The 14636-nt window shown below is 42.4% G+C and overlaps 6 protein-coding genes across 6 annotated transcripts; 3 read left to right on the top strand and 3 right to left on the bottom strand.

Annotated features, from left to right (window-relative positions):
- Nucleotides 1-1775: 1775 nt before the first annotated feature.
- Nucleotides 1776-2391, bottom strand: SS1G_05069 (predicted protein; the record flags this gene model as incomplete). The annotated part of the gene is made up of 3 exons (XM_001593591.1): nt 1776-1987; nt 2081-2168; nt 2323-2391. 3 exons carry the CDS (start codon nt 2389-2391, stop codon nt 1776-1778), a joined length of 369 nt encoding a protein of 122 aa, XP_001593641.1.
- A 747-nt stretch (nt 2392-3138) lies between these two features.
- Nucleotides 3139-4347, top strand: SS1G_05068 (hypothetical protein; the record flags this gene model as incomplete). The annotated part of the gene is made up of 1 exon (XM_001593590.1): nt 3139-4347. The coding sequence occupies one exon, from the start codon at nt 3139-3141 to the stop codon at nt 4345-4347; it is 1209 nt and encodes a 402-aa protein (XP_001593640.1).
- Nucleotides 4348-5721: 1374 nt separating this feature from the next.
- SS1G_05067 (hypothetical protein) lies at nt 5722-6603 on the top strand (the record flags this gene model as incomplete). The annotated part of the gene is made up of 1 exon (XM_001593589.1): nt 5722-6603. The coding sequence occupies one exon, from the start codon at nt 5722-5724 to the stop codon at nt 6601-6603; it is 882 nt and encodes a 293-aa protein (XP_001593639.1).
- Nucleotides 6604-7227: 624 nt separating this feature from the next.
- SS1G_05066 (hypothetical protein) lies at nt 7228-8016 on the bottom strand (the record flags this gene model as incomplete). Its single annotated transcript, XM_001593588.1, has 2 exons — nt 7228-7385; nt 7563-8016. 2 exons carry the CDS (start codon nt 8014-8016, stop codon nt 7228-7230), a joined length of 612 nt encoding a protein of 203 aa, XP_001593638.1.
- A 958-nt stretch (nt 8017-8974) lies between these two features.
- On the top strand, nt 8975-10730 carry SS1G_05065 (hypothetical protein; the record flags this gene model as incomplete). The annotated part of the gene is made up of 7 exons (XM_001593587.1): nt 8975-9051; nt 9110-9168; nt 9360-9500; nt 9604-9777; nt 9859-9966; nt 10075-10155; nt 10477-10730. The coding sequence occupies 7 exons, from the start codon at nt 8975-8977 to the stop codon at nt 10728-10730; spliced, it is 894 nt and encodes a 297-aa protein (XP_001593637.1).
- A 704-nt stretch (nt 10731-11434) lies between these two features.
- Nucleotides 11435-14413, bottom strand: SS1G_05064 (hypothetical protein; the record flags this gene model as incomplete). Its single annotated transcript, XM_001593586.1, has 1 exon — nt 11435-14413. The coding sequence occupies one exon, from the start codon at nt 14411-14413 to the stop codon at nt 11435-11437; it is 2979 nt and encodes a 992-aa protein (XP_001593636.1).
- Between the last annotated feature and the right edge of the window lie 223 nt (nt 14414-14636).

Below are 14636 nucleotides of genomic sequence, written 5' to 3'. Positions count from 1 at the left end.
GAGTTGAATGGAATTGGCGGTGCAACCTCCCCGTGTATCACTGCTTTCATAGATGAGACGAGAACACCAGGAACAACAAAAACAGGAACAATTGCCAAATCATTAGTAGAACTCACAGCATTTTCATGTCTCTCACAATTTGAGTGTTACTTGTGATTCCCAAAGAGCCAATTGATTCGTCTTATTTGATACACGAATAGCCATCAAAGTCGCATTACTACCGCGTGTGTCATCGGTAGCTGTAACTGCTAGGTATGTACCTATTCATCGAACTGTGTTGTATACAATACATTTATATCCTTTTAATCTACTACTACTAACCATCTACTAACGATCACAATGTTTATTCTCCAAGTTCTCGGGGTTTCGAGTCCTCAAAGATATAACTTAACATCCAGAAATCATTACCATCCACGCGCACAAGAATTGCCTATTGCATGCTATCTATTGATGTGTAGAAAGCGGCGATTACCTTCGGGAGGCAACTGTTCGACATTCAATATCAACACTCTATCTTCCTTCGCAACAAACTTCATTTCCAACTTGGGCTTGTAATCATGTGATATGCATTATCACATGATTCGGCACTTGATTCCATAGCGCACAGCGTTCCTTGTGATCATCACACACCCATGTTATCTTGCCCTGTGTGTGTCATCAAAGCCGATCTTATCTTCAACACTCAATAATTTTCAAATCGATAGGGAATTTGAATCAACCTCGGCTAGTATAGACGTCGATGGATATGTAGCAAATGGTAGGAAGCAAATAACACATGTCAACTTGTAACTAGAATACTCAAATCTATAAGATATGTTCTAACAATCGAAAGAAGTCTGAACGACAAGGGGAACGAACCGCTTGAGCTGTAGGAGGGGGCTTCGGGATTATAGAGAAAGGTTTTTGATTGCGGAAAGATAAGGATTCAGATTGCGACAACTTCGGGTCCTTGAAGGAAAAAGAAGCAAAAGTGGATATGGAATATTCGCTTCGATCAATCTTGCAATTATTGTGGACAGATTCACATCTGATGTTGATGCCAAAGTTGTATGATACTTCATGATCGAGGTCTGATTCATCATCGTGGGTAAAAATTTTATATCTGTGCTCAAGACAACAAACAACAGGCTCAACGGATACCCGCTGGACCTTGAGCTAAGAGGTTGCAATTTTCAAAAAGATTCTTCGATGGTAAGATTTGATCGACCATGAGCTGGACATCTTTTTCAGGGTTTCCCAAAATTCTAACCACATCAAAGGGTAGGTATTGACTCTTGAGAGAGGGTTTTATCCCATCTGCACGTGTGATAGCAAAGCACATAAGGACAACCATACATCATTGTCAACTGAATGTAAAGCATCAATAACCAGCAGGCGGCAAAGTCGCGTCGCTCAAGAATTGGAGGATTTCCAGCCCGATATAATATACAGCCAAGAAGTCAACGCCATGCAAGACCCTTTCCCAGATAGAAGTTATCGACAACTAAGGTCGATCGATCTATCAGAGAAGGCTATTTCCCTATCTACTAATCTCTTGAGGTCCAAGATAGGCCTAACACGGTTTGATATCAATTCTCCGTGCGTACTGACTGCATTTCACATTCTGCATGTAAGACTTCGTACTCGTGTACAAGAGGCTTTGTGCGGAGTGCCTCGGAATCGATAGAAACCCCGGACTACGAAAGCATATTAAGATCAACTTTTATCTTTGTAATCATGACTCTATGACTTTATAACAATTCACTTTGGGGATAGTGTGAGGCTATTTCAGCAAATTAAAACCAAGATTTCGGTGCCATGCTTAAACGACTGGGTTTCTGGGCATCGGCAAAATACAATGAATAGTGGACAAAGAAAGCAGAGAGACCAAAGAAATCAAAGAGAGACCATAGAGATCCCGGTATACCACGGACTTTTGCATGGCCCGAATGCTGTGGCAAGGATAAAAATTGCGTGCTGCCAGCCTTCTTACGAACTTTACCGGTATCTAATATTATCGATGAATAAGAAAACCAATCATTCATCTGAATCGGAAAATTCGCCATTGTTCAAAAGCTAAATGAAGCTAAATCATACATACCATACATATAAAAATTGGGACTCGGATCTGCCTGTAACGGCTTAACAGTTGATAATGATACTGTTGACAAGTTGACGGTCGACCATCTCTACCCAGGTAGCATTATTGATTAGTAGTAACATATGCACTCGATTATTACTCACCTCTTAGATAGACACTACTACGTACTAGTCTACTAGTCTCCTACTACTACCAGGTACCTCATCTACATCTACTGAGCTACCCTCTTTAGGAAGTCTAACCATCGCTTTCCATTGAGCTCCCCTGCCATCCGTAGTCCATCCATTTCCTGTCTCTTTTCTAGCTTCCATACCTAGCTAGAGCCCGTCTAGACAAGCACTACGGCAATATCCTTCTTATTAGACTTTAAACTATTTGGAGCCCCTCGATCATCGATTTTGAAGTGGGAAATCGGATCCTTATCCATCGATTCTACAACTCTGTCAAGATTATTTCTAAGCCGCCTGTTAATGCGCAGCGCTTCTTAAGTTCTCACCTCACGACACCCCTGCAAATTGTTTATCTACAAACTCGAGTAAAGGTATTTCCACCCCTCCTCTCTTCCTCACGTCCCCACCAAGTACATCCACAACATCTGTTACACCAACCTTGTTCGGTCCCTTATTATATTCAATCAATCGTCTACAATGCTTTCGCAGTGATCCGTAAACATCAACTCACTTCTTTTTCTATTTGAAGCATCGAAGATTCCTGCTACGTGGAGCCGCCGTATGAAATATCTTTAGTCCGAATTCTCACCACGCTATAGCCCCATCAGTTTGGTATAATACCAAGTATCATTCTAGAATATAATAAGCATCAAAAAATCTAGAAAGGTAACAGCTATTAAGTCTACATTCACTTCTTCTAGCTAACATTTTTAATCAAGACCTTTCATCCCGAATCATTTATCTCTTCAACAAGTTACAAACGTCATTCTAAGCAGCCGAGCTGTTTGAACATTTACTTTAGCATCAATCGGCTCTGGAAGCTTAATATCACACTATCACGCATCACGCACTGTTCATTCAAATTTAGACTTTTTCCAAATATCAACAATGGCTTACGATCACCCCGTCCAGAACAGTGAGGTCTACCTTCTCAATTCTGCACCTCATGCCTGCCTTCCTGCTTCGGCTCCACCATCACCACCAACTCCTAGTACATCATGCGACGAACTTCCACCCCCACTGGACGACCTCATGTCTTTGACTCCCCCGAAGATAGAAAAGGGATGTCCGCCCTTTAATCAACGCTTGACAAGAGCAGTTCATGTTCTTAGTACAGAAGCAACATCTCTCTCATCCTTAACAATGCTGTATGACACTGATCCAGTCGCAAGAGATGGATTCAGTCATGCTGTGGAAGCTATCAAAAAATCAATTGGAGAGAGAGGAAAGCTTGTAATTTGCGGTGTGGGAAAGAGCGGACACATCGCCCAGAAACTCGTTGCGACAATGCGCAGTCTCAAGATTCCAGCAATATTTATTCACGCAACAGAAGCTGTGCACGGGGATGTTGGAGCTATCGGGATATACGACACAATCCTCCTGATAACTTTCTCCGGCAAAACCAAAGAACTAGTTGACTTACTTCCTCATCTCGACCCGTCACTTCCAATGATCGTTTTGACTGGCCATAGACATCGATCAAGTTGCGAAATCATTAACCTTCGACCAAAGGCGATTTTATTACCAGCGCCAATTCATGAATCAGAAACGTTATCATTTGGTTGTTCAGCTCCAACAACATCTACCACAATGGCCATTGCCGTAGGAGATGCTCTCGCTTTAGCTACCGCACGAGAACTCCATTCAGACATTGCCGCCGTCTTTTCCAAAAATCATCCCGGTGGTGCAATTGGTGCTGCATTTAAGGCAACTCAAACCGTATCTGACATCGCGATCTGTCTCGCCGATATGCCAGATCTTGGCAATGGACCAAACACAGGAGCTGATGTCCTCATTAAAGCTTATGGGTCAGAATCTGGCTGGGTTAGATGTGGAACAGATATCGTCATACCACCAAGTTGCATCAAACAGCTTGGGAAGTCCGACATGAATTCGTCAGCGACTTCTATCAATGGTTTGATGATACCTAAAACGAATTGGATCACTATTCCAGCTGATACTGAAGTTTCAGCAGCAAAAGAACTATATGGAAATTTTATTTCAGAGACTAGTTTCACACATTCCGACAATACCATCCTAGCAATTATGGATGATCTTGAACTGATAGGAGTTTTGCAAATCGGTGACCTAGTCTGAAAAGAGAGTTCGATTTTACGATATGTGGCGTTTTCAAAAGGGATGGAGGATACAATGATTTTATGTTTGAAAGAACCAAGCGCTTTTTAGAATGGGCATCCAATTTGTATAGCGATTGTATGTGTTTGTTCTGGGGTACATAGAAATTCTTCTACTGGTTTCATCGCATGATGATGATGCTATGTTGGAGGCTTGATTGGTAACCTGGCGATGGTTTATGGTTTGGGACGGACGGATGGAGTGATGGATGGATGGATGAATGAATTATGATTAGAATAGGTTGGATGCATGCATGCGTGCATGCGTGCATGGGCAGGGTTTGGATTCTCCTGTCTGAATATGGAGGAATCATTTGGATATGATACCACAGCGATCAATACTACCTATCACCTCTCTCATTTCTCTTCTCGTCTGGTCTGATCTACTTGCTTTGATGACTGTGAAATGAGGATACCTAGGTATTTTGACATCGGGTTTTATGATCGGAACGAAGTATGCAGCGCTGCTTGCCTGGCTGCTACACTCAAGGTTGAAGCTTGCTATCCTATATTAGAGTTTGAGAATTTGAGAGATTAGGTTTTCTTAGCTTACATGCTTATATGATCTACAGTACATAGATGCGATGCACAAGCACAAGCACTTGTTTAACTGGGTTATATCACTTCATTTTTCTCACCTCATGATTCTCACTTACTTATTACTATAGTACGGAGTAGGTATCTATATTCCAAGAGTATTCTAGATACTTAGGTACCTGGATACATATACATACTTCATTCATCGATCAAACCCAAATCTTTTCATTTATAATTTCCATAGTGGTTCGCGGGATGGGAGTTAGAAAGATTGATGATCATATGATATGAATTTCAAGTGGAAAGGAAATTATTTATATTGCGAAGAGAGAGATACCTAGTAGGTAAGGTAAGGAGGTATGCTGCACCGCCACTATTCGGCGACAGATATCAGGTATTGGGATTGATGCTATTGATCCGGAACAAAACGTCCCTGTTTTCTATAGCTGTGGCGAGTGCGATTGTTTTTTTATGAAGAAATGTAAGGTGGGAAAGTTTTATAATGAATCAAATTGTGGCTAGGTAGGTGGTTACTAGAGTACTTACTACTGATTACTGACGTCATTTGGGCGCATCGCCTCATTCAAGCTCATGTTAAGTTCTTGAGCTCGATGTTTGGAAGGATGGATGAACTACATGTCTACCTTTTTATACCTGTTTATTGACGTTTCGATTTCAATCTTGATCAAAACACTTTTTGGAACGGAGTCATCATACGAAAAACTCTCGATAGTAATCTCATACGATCATTGAAAGTACTTACTGAATACTATATTCAGAACCCACACAACCATCAAACATGTCAACATCCGACCCACCACCCCCCTACACCGAGAGCGCCATCTCGAACAATCCCACACACAGAGCCAGAAATGGGATTCCCCCTCAAAGTCGTCGTTCCATGGAAGACGAAGCTCGTTCACTACCCGACGGCTGGATCCGCCAATTCGACCCAGAAACCAACCATCAATTCTTCGTGGACACGACCCAAAACCCCCCTCGATCAATTTGGCGCCATCCTTATGACGATGAACAATACATGAACAGTCTAAGTCCCATCGAACGCCGACAAATCCAAGGAGTCCACCGCGTACCCAGCAACGCAGACCTCGAAGCCGAAAGCGCAGATGAGGAATCCTCTCATCCCAAACAACCCCCTACACAACACGCCAATAACACTGAAGAAGCACCCACCGGAATCCACAAATTTGGACGAAAAATGAAAGATAAACTCACGAATTCCACACACACCGAACGGGAAGCCCGTCGTCATCAACGCGCGGAAGAAGAAGCCGCTGCGTATCGTCGTCATCAAGCTATCCGCGAAGCGATGAGTCGCGCGATTCGCACAGGCGAACCCCAACTCATTGGTAAAGATCGCAATGGGAAGGATGTTTATATCGAGCCGCCTTCGTATTCGCAGTCGCAGTCACCTTTTATGGGTGCGGGTGCTGGTGCAGCGGGGAGGACGATGTATCCCGGGGGTGGATATGGATTTAATCCGTTTGTGGCGGGGCCGCAGGGTCCGTTTGGTATGAGTCCGTATGGGTATGGGAGTATGTATAGGAGGCCGTTGACGCCGTATAATCGGGGGTATTATGATGGGTATGGGGGTGGGGCGGGATTGCCGTTGGCGATGGGGTTAGGTGGGGGGTTGATGTTGGGGGGTTTGATGTTTTAGGGTTTTGATGTGATGATGATGATGATGATGATGTGCAGATGGATGTATTATGATTGTGGAGATGCAACTTTTGCGGATGGATCGTGAGATATGCTGTGCTGACGGATGGATTACACAAATGGCTGCGAGGCCTTTGTTTTATGCTAGGGATTTGATAGTAATAGTAATGGAATACCCAATATAATGAGTCTTCAAAAACGAACCTGCTTTTCATGTATAAATCTGAGTGCTTTTCATGCTCATGCTGAGCTCTGGGTTTCACGAAGAAACAGATGGGTGGATAGTATGGCTAAATAAACTGTATATATTGTTCTTTCTGGAAACGTGGAGTCAATTGCATCTTATGTATGTATGTATATAGCATCCCATCTAAGCAATCTAAATATACCATCTCACACTGTATCTAAATGCACAACCACCCTAAATCTGTTCTCCCCCAATTCTCTTCATCCAATGACACCCATTATCCATCTTCAATTGACAAATTCTCCCCTTCCCCTTCATCGCATCCTCAAAAAATCCAATACCCAACTCCCAAAGCAAAATAACATGTCTCATGCGCATCTCTCCGCTCTTTCATACAGCTCTTCATCTATATCTCCATCTATATCCCTATCAAAAAATCTATAACTTCGCCTTCTCACCCACAGTCCCAATCTTCAATTTCTCTCCATACTTCTTCAATACACTCTCATTATGATATTTCCAAAACTGTTTCGAGGCATCTTTTCCCGCTACACGTTTAAGGATTTTGGCGCCGCCGGGGTGTTCTTCGAGGAAATCTGGTAGAAGAGGGAGATTGGTTAGTAGGTACACTAGTATTTCATTTATATGTTGTAGGTTTGGATGAGGGTTTGTGGAATAGGGGGTTGGTTGGATGGGAAGAGAAAATGAGGGTAAATAAAAGGGGCATAGGAGTGATAGAATTAATCAATCGAACTAAAAATAAAAAAACATACTGGCAACATCGTAAACACCCTCGTCGATGATAATATACATTCCATTCTCAACATCCTTATGAGCCGCCACTTCAGAGGGAGAAAAAGTTTTAGACATTTTGTTTCGGGTCGTGGTCGTTCTATTCGAATTTGGGTTTGTATTATGATAATATCGTCCTTGATTTTCCGTATCTCGTCTCGCCGCAATTAAACTTCTACTATTTTGTTCTTCGACGAATCCTCCTCCAGAATCACGAAACGAAGTCTCCTGAACTGATTGTTTAGGACCTTGTATCTGTAATTTCCCACGTTCGCGTTCTCGTTCTAGTTCTCGCGCTTCGTGATCTTTCAGTAATGTTTTCTGCTGATGTTGATGTAATGCGATGAGATAGGCGTAGAGTGAAGATGTAGCGAGAATAGCTGTGAGATTGGCGGTTCCGATGTTGGGGATGGAAAGGGAGGAGAAGGAGGGCATTTCCCCGGATTTGGGGGGTTCATTGGTTTATTAAGGTGTTGGATTCGGTCATGGATGGGATTTTGGACCGAGGTAACTTTGCTTTTTGGGAGAGGAGAGGATTAGTTAGTTATGGGGTCAGCGGGATGGAGTGGGCTTTGATTGGGTGGGTGCTCGGGATTTGGGTTGGTGTTGCCGATACATACTAGGTAGTTCTGTGCGAGGTTTGTTTGGAGTGATGTTTGGGTTGGTGATGAAATTAATAATAATAGACGGGTTGGGTTGGGTTTCTTTCAAACGTAATGTATATCTTCATTTTTCCATCAATTTATATCATGTAATGATTTATGTCTTACAGTATTGCTTTCACATGGTTATACTATTAGCTAGCTAGATAATTATCATAAAATATCAACTCAACAGAACAAAACACCAGCATATAGCTACCTAGTATGCATTAACACATCGTCATAACCTACCTATAAATGCAACTGCATATAGCAAAATGTCAACCAAAACCCCTGCTATAAAAAGAACAACATATACGTACCAATCAATCAACAGCAAAGTCATCCAGGCAACATCCTTTGGTACATATTGCTCATGACGTTCATTTACTCCACCTGTTCTTGTGAGATTTTTCTTTTCCTGCAGGACATACGAGAAACCAGATTCGTTTATCTGGCCGGACCGGATGTGGATAGAAGTATATAGATGATGAGTTATCTCGTATTATAGATACATACATATATATGTGTATAGAAAAAAGTTTTGTTAGTTTTCTGTTTTAAGACTTGATACACATAGATTTCTAAAGGATATCTTTTTGAAGCTCGTTGAACAGCATTCATCTATATACTTATCCAAACAGTCATTAACGACATAGAAGCTGCATTTGATTTCATCAGAACCCCCATATCTGGTAACTTCAGCCGTGTTTATACATTTATTTCGATCAACGTCGATCTACTGGTACAGGATGTATTTCATACCATCAATACCATATAGAGAGGAACCTTATCCTCCATACTGGGGTACAATTAACTCGCAAACTAAGTAAGTATACCTAACTTCAAACACCATTTCTCATACTTCACATGCTAATACAAAGTAGTTTCTGCGAAGAGGTATGCAAACCCTCTATTTTTGATGATACAAGTTATACATCAATCAGTAAATTGATGAAAATCAGGATCATATCATAACTACATATATCGCCGAATTTATAAATACCCTCACGAATATCACTTATCGTACGTTCTTCTCCTCATCACCCTTCCTTGAATCCCCACGTGTTAAATCACGAGAATTGCTCTCTCCTCAATAGCAAATATAGTTCAGTGCTAATATCTGAACAATAATAGTCTACTACGCCTACAAAGGAATCCGCGCCAACACCAACCGACAAGACGCCATTATCCGAAATCTCCCCTATCTCGGACTCGCAGGAGTAGGTATCCTCAGTGCACTTTTCCATTCCACGAACAAGTACTGGACACAATGGTGTATGTAAACCATATTTCTATCTTCCCATATTCTCCTCCCACTATTATCCCACATCTTAAATAACTAGTCACTACTCGCAATAACTCAAACTAACAAACCAAGTCGACGACACCTCCATGTTAATCGCCACATCCACCGTCGTACATCGCGTATTCACTTATGATAAATCATTCAAATATACTGTTATCTACGGATCTTCTTTATTTATATTCATGGTTGCGTTTATAGCTTGGCATTGTATTACTGATGAGACTTTAATCCATCCTATTCTTTTCGGTAAGATGACATTCTCACCTCCTTTCCCTTGATTTCGCGCCAAAACCCTGAAGGCTGAAATAAGTAACTAACAAGCAATAGGTATCGAAATAGCATTTGTAGGTATCAAAACACGCAGTATTATTAATCTCCGCGTGGCAGATAAATTAGTACAGAAACAAGTCAAGAAATTAGTTACATATGGTGGTGGTATGTCCCCCTCATCCTCATCCCCATCCACATCCCATACCCATCCCATCCCATCCACACACATCCTCCATCTCCCACCCAACTAATCACCAAACCCCCACCCAACAGTAATCTTCATAACCGGCTTCATCCTCTGGAACATCGACAATACATTCTGTGCCTCCCTCACACAAACCAAACGTTCCATAGGTATACCGTGGTCTTTTGTTTTGGAATTACATGGGTGGTGGCATGTTCTTACGGGGATTGGTGCTTATATTTGTAAGAATTCTCTCTCTCTCTCTCTATACATAAAAAAAATATCTCTCTGCACTCTTGGCATCACTACCCCAAAACCAAACCACTCCTCCAAACTTTCCCTTCCCAGAAAATAACAAAAACAACAACAACGAAAACAACAAAATCACAAAAAAAAGCAAGCACAACCCCCAATTAAACACTTACTAACTCCACCCCCCTCCTTTCCAAAAAAAATAGTCATAGCACTAGTAGAATACCTCACATCCTCAGAAGCAGGCCAAGAGTTAGGAAAAAATTTCGCGTGGCCTGTGGGTATGATTTCGGGGGGTGGAAAGACGCATCTTATTATAGATGATAGGGTTGGAGATATTGATGGGGTGATGGAGCTTGGGAAAGGGAAAGGGGGGAGGAGTGATGGATTGGGGTTAACGTTGAGGGATGGATTTTTGGATGGGGCTGGGGGTGGGAATGGGAATGGGAAGGATGCTTATGAGTTGATTCATGGGAGGAAGAAAAGTGAGTAGATGGTGTAGATATTTAAATATTCAGATGTTTAGATGGGTAGATGGGTAGATAGATAGATAGATGGCAGTAATATTTATATCTGATAGAAGGAGTTCGAAGAGTTCATATACCTCTACACACCCCACTGTATAACACTCTTTGACTTCCAGATTATAGAAAATCAAGATATAAATCTTACTAGAGTCAGTATCATAACAATCAATTAAATCAATACCATATAATAATATAATAAAATGTATATAGCTATACATAAATCTATTAATCATCTTTTGATCTTCCAATTTGATTTTTACCACTGCTTTGAGCTATATCCTCTTCATTTAACTTTTATCTGTCTTCTTCATTTATCCTATCCAATCCATTCCATTCGATTTAATCCATCTATAATATCTTTCCCCTAGTCTCAATCTCGATCCCAATCTCAACCTGAATCTCGACTTCATATCTTTAATGTATTCTTCCCATCCATCCATCCACATCCCACATTCAACTAAAGAAACCACCACCACCAAAAAGAGATTCCAAGAACTATAAAGACAAGCAAAGTAACAATCATATAACCTATACAAACTCCAATGCACCCACGCTACGCTCAAATAACTTCAAAGAAATCCCATATTTTATCTGAGAAATGAAAAAACCATAATATACCCTCATCTTTCCCATCTCATCGGATCATATCTCGTCAGATCATTTTATTGTTTTAACCAAGTTCATCCTCAAAATCTTCATCAACATGGATATCAAAAAAGCTTCCTTTATTAATATAACTACCAACTGGTAGTGTGCTTGGATATTCGGAAGGTGTATCAGTACTATCAGTACTATCAGTACTATCAGTACTATCACTTTCATCTCCATCATCAACCATGGACTCTCGTGGGCGAAGGCCAGCCAAACTCACGTTGATACTTGACTGTGAATCTTTGTGTGGGACATTATCAGCCGTACCTTCCCATACATCATAAGGTTGATGGTCATGATCAGATGCGCCATCGTCGCTCAATGCATCGTCATCAAAGCCTTCTTCCATTTTGGTATCATACGTCATGCTTTTTTCATCTTCCTGCATCGGGAAGCCCTTAGTACGAGAGTTCGCTTCAACATAAGGAACATTGCTATAAGGTGTAGCGTATGCGGATGGGGTGATCCCTCTCTTGAGGTCAATCTCTTGCAATGTAGAAGGCCCCGGACTAGGAGGGCCATTGCTCCAGGCATCATGTGTATGACTAGGTGATTTTGAAGTACGGCGACGCTTCAAATTGGAAATCTTCTGAAGTGGTGATGATTGTGGTTCACGATCACGATCGAAGAAGCCAATCCCACGTTTACCCATCTGGGATGTGCCAAGTGGAGCAAGAGCGGACATGGAAGACGTACGAAGTGGCTTGAACGGATGCCGATCTTGTTTGGTAGGATATGATCCTTGGACTCGAGAAACTCCGATTGAAGTTGGCGTAGAAGATTCTACAGGTGTGTCGACAGCGGAGGATCCGTCTGACGGAGAAGTAGGCTCGATTTCAGCATCTTCGGCCTCTTGGGACAGTCGAATACTCAAAGATGTGGAGAATGAGCTATCGTCCTCAGCTGGGTCGAGACGTTCATCCCACTCCCAACAAGTTTCAGCTGCATCAGCCTCTGGAGTATGGCTGTCTGCTGCGTCTGCATCATGAACTCGAGGTAGCTGACGTAGTTTACGCCAAGTCCATCTTGATGGGTGGTCGACATAATGTTGAAGATAGCTATCTGCTTGTGTTACATAAAGTCTCCGCATATTCTTTGTACGCATAGCCACACTCGAAGAAAGAAATGGCACAGTCCACAACGCAGGAGTGACCATCTCTGAAGGGTCTAAAAATCTTAAGGTTGACGTTTTATGTAACTTCCTCAGTGGTATCCAGGCAGCGCGTAGTCCAAGATAGTTTTCCATAGATGCAGGAATTTGAGGTGGCGTATGCCTAGAGGATGAATAAATATCCTCAGATAGCGTTTTGGGAAGATCTCCAAACGCTGACATGAGAGCTACTTGTACATCTCGAGCATCAGGGCCTTTGATCTGTACCACCTTCACTAGACCCCTGCTCTTTAATCGTTCATTGATCGTACTGGCAGCGCCACAAGCTTTAGGCATAAGAAGAGTACAATCGTCAATATCACTCTTCTCCAATATCCTCTCCCAGGATATAGAATAATCTTGATCACAAAGTGAGGCTTGCTCAGCAGCCAAAAAGTTCTGTTGGGTCTGAGTCCAATCTTCAGATGCGCAACTATTGACCCTTGAGCGTTGAGACATTGAGTGATTTGTAGACCAAATTCCCATCATGTCAGGTCCATATGGTAGGAAAACTACCTCAATCTCCCAAGGTCGAGCCCATGATGGTGGAAGAATGGCTTCTATGCGAGCGAGTCTGTCTTCAAGGCTTCCTACACGAGAGGCAAGATTAGACCGGTCAATTTCATTCGATACGAGAGCAGAGGGTGACTTGTTTGCCTGAGAATCGAATGACCCATTCAGGTTTCTATGGGTACCTATACTGCTCTCGTCAGCTACAGCATTAGCCTTTTCGAGCTCCTCTACTCTGCTCTCAAGCTCATAGACACGTTCATTATAATTAATAATATCCACTTGAAGCTCCTCAAAACCAGTGTTCGAGAAGGATGCATTCTCAAGAGCGTCAATTCTATCCTCATGGTTGCGCTTGGTGTCTGGATAATCTGTAACGATCTCACGAAGTCTAGGAATGAGGAGGTTATTGGGCCCATCGAGATTATCCAGGACAATATTTTCTTGACCATTTAGTGCAGTTCTAATCTCAGAAGCCTGGAGAGAGGGCGACCGATTTGGGTGTAAAGGTAGGGTGGCATCTTGAGCTCTGATATTAATATTTGCTAGCGTTTTATCCATAGCTTGTTCGTCCGGGACACCTTGAAATAGCAAATCTTGGGTTGCTAACAAAGTTGGTGTCATTGTCAACACCTCCGTAGGGCTCTCATGAAATATCCGACCATCAGAGGTTTTGTAAGCCTGCATCGGTCGTCCCTTACCTGGTTGAACAGCTTGTACTTGTGTATTGAGTCGTGGAATATGACTCAAGGTATTGAGGCCCAAGCCATGAAAAGGCCGTCTAACCTGGCTCGAGGTCATTGAAGCAGTCTCTGAGGGTAAAAAGCACTGCGATGGAATTGGAGGAATCTCTTCTGGGTTGGTCTCAGACTGTACACATCGGCTCCATTGAAGTGTTTCTTGGAAGTTCGAGTTCTTACTCCGTCGAGCAACATCCGGGTTGCCCTTCTCAGGTATGCTCATATTTTGTGGAGTTGATGGTCGATGGTTCACTTGAGCCCTACGAGCAATAGGATCCACATTGAGACCCGAGACATTACTTAAAGCTCGCGATCGCTGGTCCTCTGTTGGCTGGGAAGATTTAGGATCATGAAAGCAAAAGTGATGCCCACACGCGCAGACTTCCGCTCTAGGCAACCCTCCATCCTCTAATGTCGCGTTGGCTATAGATTTTTGAGATTGGCCCCAGAACTCATAACATCCACATTTTATGCCAACATCCAACTGCTTAAAATTGCATGCTCCGAACAATTGCCTTCTCCCAATTGTATTATTGATACCGTTGATTCTATATTGATCTGGTGTATTCGGAATCGTCGTACTGTGGGAGGCAGCCATAGGAAGGTAGTTGCCAGAAAGCCCAAACAAGGAGAGGTCGCATCGAGGAAGTTAGAGCCCGGAGTCGTAGAGTTGCGGCAGGAATTACTTTTCTAGGTACCAATCTTTTTAAGTTGCAATTGGGATGAATGCGACGAACTCGAGGAATCTTTGAGCAAAAAGGGACTCGAGCTTTAAATAAACTGAAAAAATATCAAGGCGCGCTGGGGAAAAAAGAGTAAGG

This window comes from Sclerotinia sclerotiorum, genomic scaffold (assembly GCF_000146945.2).
Source record: "Sclerotinia sclerotiorum 1980 UF-70 scaffold_6 genomic scaffold, whole genome shotgun sequence".
NCBI lineage: Eukaryota > Fungi > Ascomycota > Leotiomycetes > Helotiales > Sclerotiniaceae > Sclerotinia > Sclerotinia sclerotiorum.
Note: the sequence above shows the minus strand (reverse complement) of the source record. Positions and strands in the feature narration are given on the sequence as shown.